Consider the following 13,583-nt stretch of genomic DNA (forward strand, 5'->3'; position numbering starts at 1 on the left):
TGCTAATCATAAGCAGACTGGTGTTCTGCTGTGGTGACCCCCTACCTGGGAAAAGCAAAAAGACATTACTTTCATGTGAGAGACCAGAATTTAATACAGGGAACTTTACTGGCAGATTTTTTTAGAAGCCAGTAGGTTCCCTGACTAAATGATGGATAGTCCCTGGCCCTAGTTTTAAAGCTGATGGCGGAAAGATTATAACACTTAAAAAGTTTAAACAAATGTGACATCTGTTGTATTGACTCCATGCATAACAAGAATTTGTAAACATTTTACTATACTCAGTAGAGGGCAGTGCACAAGGATAAAACTGTTGGAATTTTACAAGCTTATATAGCAAGCATTTTTATGAATTATTACCATTAAGGAGAGATGTTGTTTTATATTTAGTGATGTAGGCAGTTACAGGGTGTATTGTATATTATGAATTGTATTAAAAAGAATTTTTACAATATAGAATTGTTGTTTTAAATGAAGTTATTAATGTTAGTGGAGGTGAATAAAGCATATGAAATGTTAATTTTAGGAATGCACTGTTTTTATTAATAGGTTCATAGGTAGGTACTAGACTATTGGCCCAAGGGTCTACGTAACCCAAGCCAACAAGGTTCTCTGGCTTACGCCACCCAGGAAAATTACTTTCCTGTGCCACTGTCAAGCTGAGACACAGAAGTGATCCCCAGGGTGTATTTCCTATTTCCCATCCACTCATCAAGATTTTTCTTGAAGAGTGCTAATGAAGAACTTTGCTTGACATAGATGGGTAGCCTGTTCCAGACTATGGGAAGTCTCTGGGACAGGAATCTATTCCTCCAGCATGTCCTGTTTATTGTGGTGACAAGGTTTAGGTCCCTAGAGCATATAGCTCAGAAGGATTGGGGTTTCTTTAGATGTAGCATGTCCAACAGCTCTGGGTTTAACATAGCCTATATGTTAGGCAAAGATCACCTCGAAGTAGGCGATATGCTACAGAGTAAAGCTGGAGATTTTTGAGACGGTCAGTGTAGGACATTTGTTTGAGGCTAGTAATCCTCTCTGTTAGGTACTTCTGTGGCCTGCCCAGCTGCTGCAGATGTCTTGTGAGGTACATTCCAATAGGGGTGTTGTACTCTGTAATGGGTCTAATGAGTGTCGAGTAGAAGGGAACAATGACCTCTTTTTTCCTGGATGAGAACCCTTTTATGATGAGGTGTGCCATGTAGAAGGACTTCCTGACTACTGTGGTGATGTGACTATCAAAGGAGAGACTACTGTCCACCTGGGTCCCAAGGTCTCTTATCACACATTCGGTGTTAAGTAGATTGTTGCCTATGTGGTAGTTCATGGATACAGAGTTTTTACCAAAGGGGATGACACTGCACTTTTTGGCATTGAGCTTGTGGCCATGGCTCTGACACCAGGCATCTGTTTCAGCCAGGCCTTTCTGTAGGATGTCCACATCATTTGGGGACTTGACTATGGCTCCTAATTTGCAGTCATCTGCGAACTTCATTAGCCAGAGGCCTTCTGTGTTACCCTGTACTTCAGAGAAGTAGATACCAAACAGGAGAGGACCCAGGACTGAACCCTGTGGTACTCCACTTGTCACTGGTTTGAAGTCATATTTAGAGTCTGCAACTTTTACAGTGTGGGTTCTGTCAGTGATACGGTTGGCAACCCATCTTGTAACATAGGGATTAATACCTAGTTTAGTGAGTTTAGCTATAATTCCAGAATGGGGAATGGTGTAAAAAGCCTTGGCGAGGTCAAGATAGGCTGTGTGAACCACTTACCCTCATCTACGGCTTTGGTGACTTCCTCAAAGAAGTCAGTCAGGTTCAGGAGACATAATCTGCCTTTCACAAACCCAGACTGGGTGGGATCCAGGGTTTGGAGGTTACCAATGTCTTTATTTATGAGTTACATGATGATACATTCCATGGCCTTGCAGACCAGGCTAGTCAGGCTAATAGGTCGATAGTTTCTGGGATCAGTGGTGGCTCCCCCTTTGTGGAGTGGTATAACTGTTGCTGTGCCCCATTCAGTGGGCTCAAAGCCTGATGCGAGGCTATTATTGAACATGGTGCTTAGGTGGGGAGCCAGTTCGTTCTGAAGTTTGTGTAAAACGCAGCCTGGGATGTTGTCCGGTCCCATGAATGCTGTGTTTTTGGCTTTAGATAGTGTAGCTTTTACATGTGTAGTTGTAATTACAGGGACTCTGCATTCTTCCTGTATATATATGGGCTCTTTAGGGGGTGAGGGGGGGGGGCTAAAGTTATCACTGAACCTATCTGCCAGGATGTTAGCAATATCAGTTGGTTAAGTAATTTTCGTGCTGTTGTGCTGTAACTAAGAGCAGATCTGGGTGTTGCCATTGAGATTCTTGACATAGCTATAGATGGCTTTGTGGTTGTCCTTAGAATTAGTGGCAATTTTGTTTTCATAGCTAGCTTTGGAGGATAATATAAGGGATCTGAGCTTCTTACTGAGGCTGACCAGGGAGCTCCTCCACTCATAGGATTTTACTCTCTTTTGCAACAGTTTCTTCCTTCTTTTGTACAGGTTGTTTATGGCAGGGGACCACCAGATTGGCTTCCTTTTTTTGGAGGATAGCGTCTTGGTTCTGTTTGGGATAGCACAATCCATGCACTCATGTAAGTGCTTATAGAATGCATTTGTGTAGGATTCAGCAGTTGTAACTGTATTGTCCATCTGCATAGGTGTCATGAAGTTCACTACTTCTGTCTTAAGAAGCATGAAGTTGGCTTTGGAGAAATTTTTTACTGTGGTTTCCTTAATGGGGGTGGGGGTGGGATGTGGATATCAAGGGAGATAAGCTTATGGTCGGATCGGACCAATGAGGAGTTGACTTCAGGTGTGGAACACCAGTCACTCCTGTTGGTAATGACTAGGTCTAAGATATTGTTGCCCGTGGTGGGGGTGTGGATAAGTTGATCTAGGGAATTGGAGTTTATGAATTCCAGAAAGTATTGAGCTAAGGAGTTGGTACACAAGTAGTTTTACCAGTTAATGGTGGGGTAGTTGCCCATTATTAGTGTGCTTGGTTGCTCTCTAATATTTTCCAGTACATCAAGAAAAGAGGAGTGGGAATCCTGGGGCATGGTGGGGGATCTGTAGCAAGCTACAATTTGGATTGCAGTTTTGCCCAGAGTTAGTTGCACTTGGATTACCTTGGATGCATTATGCTGAGCAGCTAGCCTGAAGGTGTGGATATCCTTAATGAATATGGACACACCTCTACCTTTGGTGTTCCGGTCCAGGTCACATGGCCGAAAAGTGTGGTATGAGTTATAGCCTGGTAGTGCAGGGGTGCTCTCTGGAGCCTTGAACCAGGTCTCAGTCACTGCACAGATATCGATATTCTCCATTTTAAGGAGTGCTTCGAGTGTGTGCATTTTGAGATTTAGAACTCTTCCATGTCTCTTTTCATGTAGTCCAGGGAGGTACATCTCAGGTCATTCACACCAACATGGACAATGACAGTCATATTTGTACTTGTTGTGGAATGACCTGAGTGTGTGGGTTAAGTGGCGGATCCTGGCACCCAACAGGCAGCTGACAGTAACCTTCTCCTTGTTTAGTCTGGTGAGTGGGACATCAGTGTGCCTGACTATAGAGTCACCTATGATTAGTGTGTTGGGTACGTTGCTTTGCCTTATTGGCTGTAGCTGAGTGGCACACTGAGTTTGTGAGCTATGTGTCATTTTGGTTGTGTTGGGGGATGGAGGTTGCTTGCGTTTCTGGTTTGGAGGTCTCTGTTGCTTAGACAGATTATTATTGAGAGCCTCCGCAAATGTTTTTGTGTTACTATGTATGGATTTTGGTGGTGTAGATTTAGTGAGACTGTGATAAGTTGTGGTGTGGTGTAAATGTTTACCTTCTCCTCTTGACTGTCAGGTTCAGTCTTGGAGAGAGCTTTACCTCCAGTTTGGCTAGCTAAGTGTATCTCTCACAGGTTGTGGTGTTGGGTGGTAGGAGGAGAGGGTTGTCTGTGTACATGAGGCAATTTCTACATTGCCTCAAGATGCCCAGATTCATCAGATAGACAGGAGAGAACACTGGGAGTTGACCCTTGGACATGCCTGAATAAAAAAATATTTTCCTCTAGATAAGTGAGGAAAGTGAGTACAAGAGCTGTTTTTCTCTAAGCAAGTGAGAAAAGTAAGTACAAAAACTGTTTTCCTCTAGGTAATGAGGAAGGTTGAGTGCTATAGTAATTAGTAGCTTATTTAGTGCTTACAAGTTCAGAACAAGTGCTGAGCACGAAGAAGCAAATTATTGGTGAATTTGTTTCCTAAGCTGCGATTGCACCTTTTTCTCTTTTATTGTGGTTGACAGTTGCATTCTAACTTACACCTGTGATTTCATTACAATTAAAGCCATTACAAAGGAGAACTGTGCCATCCTGATTGACAATCAGCAGCTTGTAGGGGTGTTAGGAGATCACCCTACTTTTGCATATAAAAAGAGCAGAAGCATACATAGCTATGTGGGAAAAAAAAATTAAAGAACACCAGGATGACATGAGCACTAAAATCTGTGGGTCATCTAACTTCACTTTCTGTGAGTACTTCATTGTGCCTGTATCTTAAAAAAGATGGTGAAATCTTCAGCAGGTGGTAACTGTAATACTGAAAAAGTTGTATATAGGGCCAAGTGTAATGACTGCCCGGATTTTATGCGGTTAAGAATTTCAGGTTATCTTTCTGACATCAGACATAAATGCCAGAGGAATGCCTTAGCCAAACATTTATTAGACCAGCCCAGACATTTTGTTTTAAATTTATCATTCTGAACTGTGTGGAGGTTGATGAGCATGAAGAGGACATCAGTGGTGTCTTGGAGAAAAAAGAATTATTCTGGCAGCTGAAGTTAGATGCATTCAGAAAACTAGGACTTACCTACTATTGCTCTATTAAGAGTCTGTTGAGTTTACATAAGCTGCCACACAATCTGTAAATGTTTCTTACAAAATTTTTGAGAAAATATTCTTATGTACCAAAGGTACTAGACATACTAAAAATAATAAAATATAATGTACAGAATGTGTGTGTGTGTGTGTGTGTGTGTGTGTGTGTGTGTGTGTGTGTGTGTGTGTGTGTGTGTGTGTGTGTGTCTGTGTCTATCTATATATATATATATATATATATATATATATATATATATATATATTTAGTTACTTTAACCTCAATTCTGATTTTATAAGATTTAGTGCACTCTTGCATCACACCAGAGATGTAAATGGTGGATTCAAAACACATTTTTTTCATGCCACTAATAACATAAAGTTGTGGTATAATCCCCCCATTTAGCATACTGGTGAACTCTCATGCACACTCATGCACACACTTGCACATTTTTTATACATTACTAGGTTACTTCGTCCAGTGTTTTCTTTATTTTTGTGTGTTTTTTCTACTGGTTTTCATAGTATAAACATTTTTTGGGGATGTAAACATGAAAACTGTCATGACGTGTTTTTTTTTTCTGTCTCAACTGCAAAGCACTGACATTTTTTCTGAGCCATAAATAATTTAGTTTTTATGTACATTAAAACATATGGATTGATGCTTAACAGATAGTATTACATATATATTTGTACTGTTCTAATTAGATAATGTTTATGGTCAGATAGCTTTGTGTGTTTTTCTTGTATCGATCTAGTTAGCTCTTTTTACTTATCTCTTTTTTATTTATAACACTTTATTTTATTCATATTATATAAATGTATTCTTGCCACAGACCTGATGAAGGCTTTATTGCATTAGTTAGCTGAGAGCAATTTTAGTTAAACGTCGGTCTATTTATATGTATGCTATGTTTTTTTTTTTTTTGCTTGTTTTGTTTTGTTTTTCATACCTGGTTTTGGAATGTGGGTCGATAATAGATAGGTAGTGTTGATTTAGTTTGATCTAATCATTTGTGGTGTGGGTGCTTGCTATTCTAAAATGCACTTTTACAGCCCTGTTTATATTGTTTGCCTGGAACAGGCTGGTTTAAAATGAAACAATACAAGTATTTTGCCCACACCTGCTTCTAAGTGTATAAAATCTGATATGTTTAACATTATAAAGTATTTCTGAAATGTTTGTTACCGAGGATCACTTGTCTATGGCGAATAAAGGCTTGTTGTTTTGGAACACTACCCGGTTTTCATGATTTTTGGAAATTAATGTGACTGAGCTCATCAATGAAGTTTTAAGACTACTAGTTTTTCTGTTTTTTAAACTATGGAACCACTCCACTATCACTGAAATCCATTCAGAATGCAAAGTCATTTAAAACATAACTAAAACTTAACCTAACAAATCAATGGATCCAGTATATCCACAGGAGACATATCACTGTTATCTTCATCTTGCCATATCATCAGACCATGTCTTTTCATTCAGAAATCCTATTCCCTAGAACCAGTCTCCACCAGTACTTGAACATTTTTTCTAGCATCTCCCAGCCATTTTTTGTGACACTGATTAGCCCCCATTTCTATACTTCTAATATAAATCTTGTGATAAATCACTTATGAACCAAATGACTCAGGCATCCTGCAGGAGGGTTTGTCTCAAATAAATAACTGGTGCCAATATCAACGAAAGAAACTAAATGCCAAAACTGCATTACTGTCTACTCTGGGAAGTCATCTACCCAAGGGAACTACCACATTGATAATACACTCCTAAGAGTTGACCCAGTTGTTCAGGATTTGGGAACTTATGTGGACAGTGATCTAACTTTTGACCAACATATATCTATTGTTGTAAGAAAGTCCTACTATATTGCTGCACAGATTATAAACAAAGGGATTGTGTCTAGATATAGGTATATTATTATCCCCCTTTACTCAACCCTCATTAAGGCAATCACTGAATATAATGTCCCCTTTGGCATGTATTTGTCCAGACACATGCAACAACTGGAATGCCCACAGACATACCTTACTAAAAGTATAGAATGCCTAAGCAATATGCCCTACATGGACTGACTCAAAGCTCTGTCACTACACTCTGTCTCATACAGACTGCTAAGAGGTGACCTGTGTCTGGCATACAAGGCATTTACTGCACATTAACAAGTCAAATTACATCAGAAATACTTGATCAAAGGATCTAAACCTCTTCTGCAACATCAGCAGAATAGTTTTGAGGGACAGATGTATCTTGCAGAGGACACTGCTGCTGTGGAACAGACCCCCCCATCCACATAAAACAAAGTTCACCCCTGTCCTTATTCAAGCGTATTTTAGATCTGTGGAAGGGAAACAGAAAATTTACCCCAGGACTGCTCCCTTTACTTCTATTGGACAAATGCAACTCGCAAATGGTTCATGCTGTACATGGGTCCCATCAAATTATCTATGGTATAATCACAGTTATTTTTATTAGGGATAATATATAATTATTTACCATGAGATGGATGAGGCCAATCTATAACCAAATGGGATAACTTATTTTGAGCATAAAAAGGGAAATTGTCTAGGCTTAAAATGGCCCACAAGAGCAGCTAGCCTAGTACTTGCCTATTAACCTATGAACCCACAATAACCGTCTGTGTGTGTGTGTGTGTGTGTATTTACTTATATGTATATGTGTGTGTGTGTGTGTGTGTGTGTGTGTGTGTATATATATATATATATATATATATATATATATATATATATATATATATATGTATATGGGACCCGGACACTTGCTCGAATTTAACTTTCACCGAAAGTCAAATTCGCACTCACACATACCAGAAATTTATGTTCATCAAAGCAGCAATTTCGGGTATGTGTGAGTGGTGTGCCTGTCGCACTGCGGTGCGAGTAAGGGAATATTACTTTACTCCACTGTAGTGCGACCTTGTAGTGAGACTATTTAAGTATGGGGGGTGTGGGGGGAGCAGTAGGGCGAAGCCCCCCTGCAAAAACATTTACATAGTGTTTTTTTTTTTTTTCACAGTTTAACGGAAGCGCTTTTTCGATTAACGCACTTTCGTTAAACTGTGATCGATATATATTGATTCCGACACATGCTTTTTCAAGCAAGTGTCCTATATCCATATATATATATATATATATATATATATATATATATATATATATATATACATATATCTACATACATCTTTTGCCCTCACTCGTTCATTTCCTCATCTTCATGTCTTTGAGTTTCTTAGCACTAATCACATAATCTGTTATCTGTTTGATAATTCCACTAATACACCTGTTCAAATGCACAATGTTCACCATCTGCCAGTGCATAAGAACCTTTTATACAGCAGTAGTTTGCCTTTATTTTACATGAATGTAACCCTAGTTTGTGCATTCGTGTGTAATTGTTTAATGCATATTACTGAATGTCTGTTTAAAATTGTTTGTAATATGGTGGAGCTTTTCTCCAGGAGCCTTTGCAAAAAAAGGACTAAACTCAATCAGACAAACCTGGTAATCAAAAGCAAAATAAAATAAAAGTAAATAAACATTCCCCATTTGGGAAAGATTAAAGAAGTTTCAGAAGCATGTCATTTTTCCTCATTTCTTCTTAAAGCCCCATAAATTTTTGTAAATGTGTTTATTACCTATCTGTAATGTACATGAATTAGAGATTTAAATATCATGATCTGTGTTTTATTTTCTCTGTAGTATTCTAATAGTCTCTTTTTCTTCTTTTTTGTTGTTTGTTTTAGCAATCACATGTATTCAACCACCCTCTGTACAGAATGGAATTGTGGAGGGATCTGATTTTTACTGGGGATCTAGTGTAAGTTACAGCTGCATGGAAGGACACCAGATCTCCAGTCCTGCTGTGCTTTCATGTGAAGGAAAGGGTGTTTGGAGAGGCGAAGTACCACAATGTATACGTAAGTCAAGTATACATTTCTAAACAGATGATCAGATTACTCTGCTTAATACTATTTTTTTTTTACATTTTATGTGAAACTGTTCATATGAATGTTTAATTTATGAATTTTCTTAATTATTCTCTTTATTTATAACACTTTATTTTATTCATATTATATAAATCTGTATGAATTAATTATCTAAGCATGTGATTTTGGATAAGTATTCCTACGAGCAAAAGCAAAGATGTGAAAGATATATGCTTATTTATTCAAGTAGTGTTATTGCTCATCTGACTTTAAGTGCAAGTAAACAGAGCACATGTGTCAAATCCCTAATCTGTCTTATAACTTATTCTTCCAAGTGTTTACATTGAATATGACTGTGGTGCATTACTGTTTTTGGAAGGTAGGTATTCCAAGCGTACCATCAGTGCTTGACATGTTTGTAATGCAGCAAGACTGTAATACTGATCTTTCTGAGATTTGCATGTATTCCATTTTAGATATACCATACTTCCCCTTTCCCATCTCTCACTACAGCTGTTCCAACAGTCTTAACCTTTAATATACATTCTGACACCTTATTCTAACATCCTTTCATTGAAGAAGCATTCCTAATATTTAAGCTAAACTCAATACCTCTAAGCTGGAGTTACCCCCTCCCACCATTTGCTTTGTCTGTCCTTCCAGTGCAACATCATCCTAACATTATGCCACTTTAATTCCTTATATTGCCATATCCATTCTCCCTGCTCCTCTGTTTTCTGGTGAAGATGTCTGTGTTCCTAAGATATTCTTCATACACTATCCAATCCATACTTTGCACAATCTAGGCTTCCTTTTTATAAACCATCTTCAATAGTGTTCCCTTTTCCCCTCCTAAAAGGCCTGCCAAGCTATATGCAGTTACTACCTGAGATCTTACAGGGACAACACCAAGGGATGTCATTACATTCCTTTTCCTGGATGCTACAACACTGACTATACATGCAGATGTTTGTATTGTCCTTATCACACTTCTAATGAATGCAGTGATTAACGATTTCTGTATTAAAAAGAAAGTAAAATTCCAGGTGCATACCATGCCCCCAAATTACCAATTTACAGTCATCACTATTCACTTAAAGGCTTGATAAGGAGTTATATCTCCTCTTCATTGAAGTCACCTGATAGATGTATACCCCCACTGGTTACTAACCATTAAACCTTGGTATTATATAGAAAGAGACTGATACAGTTTTTCCTTGCCCTATGTGAGGCTTGGAAGAAACATACTAAATAACATTGGGCCCAAGACGGATCTGTGTGAGACAACACCCGTTACCACTACCCATGAAAATTCTCCTATCATAATTGCACTCTGGTCCCTGCCATCTACCCCATTCTTTTCCAAATAACATAGCTTATCTACTGCCTGTAACACATTCATTTTTTCACAAGGCACATATAGTGTGATTTATAACCGGGGGGAGGGGTAGTGTTACAAATGGATCATAAAAACTATGCTGCATTTGTTTAATTTACTGGTAACCTGGTCATGGGACTGCACCATTCATATTCTGAGAACTTCTTCTAGCTGTGTGTCCATGTTAGAATTAACGCTCCATTCTATTCTAAGAACTTTATACCCCTTGAGTTAAGGACTACCTATATTGTTTTGCCCACTACTGAAGTCATGCTTCTTGGACCAACTGCCCAGATTTTCAAAGAATGTCCAGAATGTTGCCTCATATTTTTGGTCTGTTCCTTATAAAATTTTTGATTTTCTAGCAAACTGTTGGGAATTGAAGTCACTGAATAATGACAGCCATTTGAGTTTCAGACTTCATATCCTTCAGAAAAATGCATTCTAACAAAAAAAATTTTATTCTTTCAACTATCTAAGTTTATGAGATAGTTTAGTTTATGAAATTGATATTTAAAATCTGCCCCTATTTATGGGCCTTTATCCACTCATCATTTTTGGTTTTGTCCAGATTTCTTGTGTTCTGATGTTGAAAGGTTTGCCTTGAAATGACTTCTCCTGACTGCATTTAACTTTGCTTTTATAGATGGACACTGCCACCACTTGTGTCCACTGTCATTAGTGACCCATTGATGGGTTATGTCAGATGCCCATATGCATATTTTAAATAGCTTGATCATTTAGTTATGTCCTTCTTTTACACAATCCAGTCATATGTGGCGTGCACTCCACACAAGTAGAAGTCTGAATCTATTAAGAATCGTCATTTATTTTTTCCTTCTACATGGGTTTTGTATAGCAGTACATCAGCTCCTTCTGATTGACTGAGGGGCAGTCTCTGGAAATTTCAGCATACAAAGAAAGGCTAGATCAGACCTGGTCACATTGTACAGAGGGATGAACCGTTGATTATGAAAAAGATGATGCAAGGTCTGCTAGCAGCTTAAACACTGGAGAAGCTGGGCAAGGGAGGGTGAAAGTTGAATGGCCAATGTCAGCTCACAAATCCTGGGCTGGAGCATGGCAGTCCCCCCACTGTAGTACATGCACATACTAGAGAAGTGGTACATGTTAAGCAGCCTGTGGAAATGGGAATCTTTGCCTGGATCTGCTAAGCCGTGTTGACACAATAGCCATTGTGGGACATGGGTAGGAGCATGCTTCGTCCACAAAAGTAGGTATAAGAGGCCCTTGCATATGCAAGTGTGCACATTAGCTACTGGGGAGGGTCTGAGTCATGCTAGCAAAATCTGTTATGACTACTTGGATGATGACCTCCACGATGGCTGTCACACCTAGCTCAAAGGTGGAATGAATAGGCCAGTCGATCATGGGAGGATTGACAGGAAGTGGAAGAAAAATAATGCAAAAAAAGGACCATTTAGTCCAACAATCTGGAAATAACTAAAATATTCTGTCTATGAAACCCCACCGCTGCTCTACCATAACAGAAATATTCAAAGGACAACTTCTGTATGAAAACATTTTAGAAGAATAGCCTATAATTTTGAAAATTATGGAAACAGCTTCTGTTTCTATCTTTTTTACATTTTCATGGAATAGTTCTAATGTCTTTAAGAAGAAACATAGCTACTTTTGGGATAGGCTGGTCTAGGGGCTTTAACAAGAACTGTATTTTGTAAATCATTACTATGACATATCTGAACCTTCACTAAGTCATTGTTCCTTCTGTTTATAAACATTGCAGTTTCATTCCACGCTCGACCTCCAACCAAATCTGCAATTCAAAAGTACCGTTAGTACAGAGTGCAAAACGAGCGAAGCAGCTGACGACACAGGCTGCCTTTCCATGTTGCAAGGGAGCAGAATGACAAAATATGTTTTCTTTCTTAGATCTTCCCTTTTTACTGGTATTAGCAGTGGCATTTGAAGACCAACCCTGAGAATGTCTCCCTGTTTTGCTACATATACTTTTGAGAACCACAGAATCACAGTAATTGCTGCATCCCTTTCTTTGCAATGCAACTACCTAAGAGCTGAATATACTTAAAGTGATACAGCATACCCCCCAAAATATGTATATAGTGTGGGTTTGCGGCATTGATCTTCTTCTGCTGTTTGTCTTCACAGTGTCAGTCTTCATAAAACTAATATTTAGCCCATCTGACTTTATATAACATAATATTTATTAAAGGTCAGACTGTGGTTAACATTATAACTGACTAAGCTATAGTAAAGACAGGTTAAGATGTCATTTCAAGCTGTTCAAACAGGTTTACATCTGATGCTCATGATACAAGACACTTTCAAAGTTCCTGGGTTTTTTCTGCAACTCAAGGGATTTGTCCTAAATGATATTAAATTATAATTTGAAAATAATTTGTACTTTAAATAAATGTAAATTCATGCATGTGTGTCAGTTACTCGTCAGACTATGCATTACTTAAATGAGACGTACAGACAGGACCCAGGAAGTTATAAATGGGGAGTCCACCTCTGCAAAGAAGTCAGTCACAAGCAGAGTCCCTCAGGGATCAATCCTAAGATTGCTCCTTTTTGGCATTTACTTCTCTGATGTCAGTGCAGTGTGAATGTTCTCTGTCTGCCTAAATTTGCAGATGATTGCAAATTGTTTGCAGTCGTAGAATCCCCCACTCTGACACAAATGTTGTCCTTTCATATCACTGTTGCAGTATTCATAGTAGAAAGGATCTCCTGCCAAGGATAGCCCGATGTCTGGCCAGTATACCAAAGCCTTAGTATTGACATGCACCGTATGTCACACATATGCTCCCCATGCATGGCATAGGGCATAAAGGTGGCGTATGGATGCACAAACTCAGAACTTCTTTGCTGCCAGTCTGAACACCATCATTGAATGTTGGTCTGAACACCTTTCTTTTGTGTAGGTTACCTAGTCATTTCTTTCAGATAAGGGCCCCATTGGGGTTTTTCCTTATCTTTGTTTATTTAGTATTGATTGGTTTCATGTCATCCAACAAGGAAAAATGTCAATATGGGAGGTAGATTCCCCATAAAAATCATCACAACTAGTCCCTATTTTGTTTGGGAGTTTCCCATGAATATACACTGTGTTCTATGTGCCCAACATTTGTCCCTAAGTCCCTACATAATTGTCTCTTCGTCTTGTCTATTTTTCTTGAAAACCAACATCTTAAGCTGTTGGCTCAAGGTGCTATGATTGAATCTCCCCATTCTGAGGGTCAACTGTTTACCAAGAAGAAAGCCAAAAAGCTTATGTCTGATACAGCTGCTTTTCAGATTCCACTAGGCATCTCTGTCAAGGCTGGTGAAAACCCAGAGGATCATA

At 38.7% G+C, this 13,583-nt stretch overlaps 1 protein-coding gene across 1 annotated transcript in view; it reads left to right on the top strand.

Moving 5' to 3' along the window:
* Positions 1-13,583, top strand: part of LOC122792903 (CUB and sushi domain-containing protein 1-like) — a 4,548,980-nt gene that overhangs the window by 3,667,211 nt on the left and 868,186 nt on the right. Inside the window, exon 49 of the mRNA XM_044060461.1 lies at positions 8,671-8,844. Coding sequence (XP_043916396.1) covers positions 8,671-8,844 — 174 coding nt within the window. The remainder of the gene's footprint in view (positions 1-8,670; positions 8,845-13,583) is intronic.

Source organism: Protopterus annectens, chromosome 2.part0, assembly GCF_019279795.1.
Source record: "Protopterus annectens isolate FY-2018-M chromosome 2.part0, PAN1.0, whole genome shotgun sequence".
Lineage (NCBI taxonomy): Eukaryota > Metazoa > Chordata > Ceratodontiformes > Protopteridae > Protopterus > Protopterus annectens.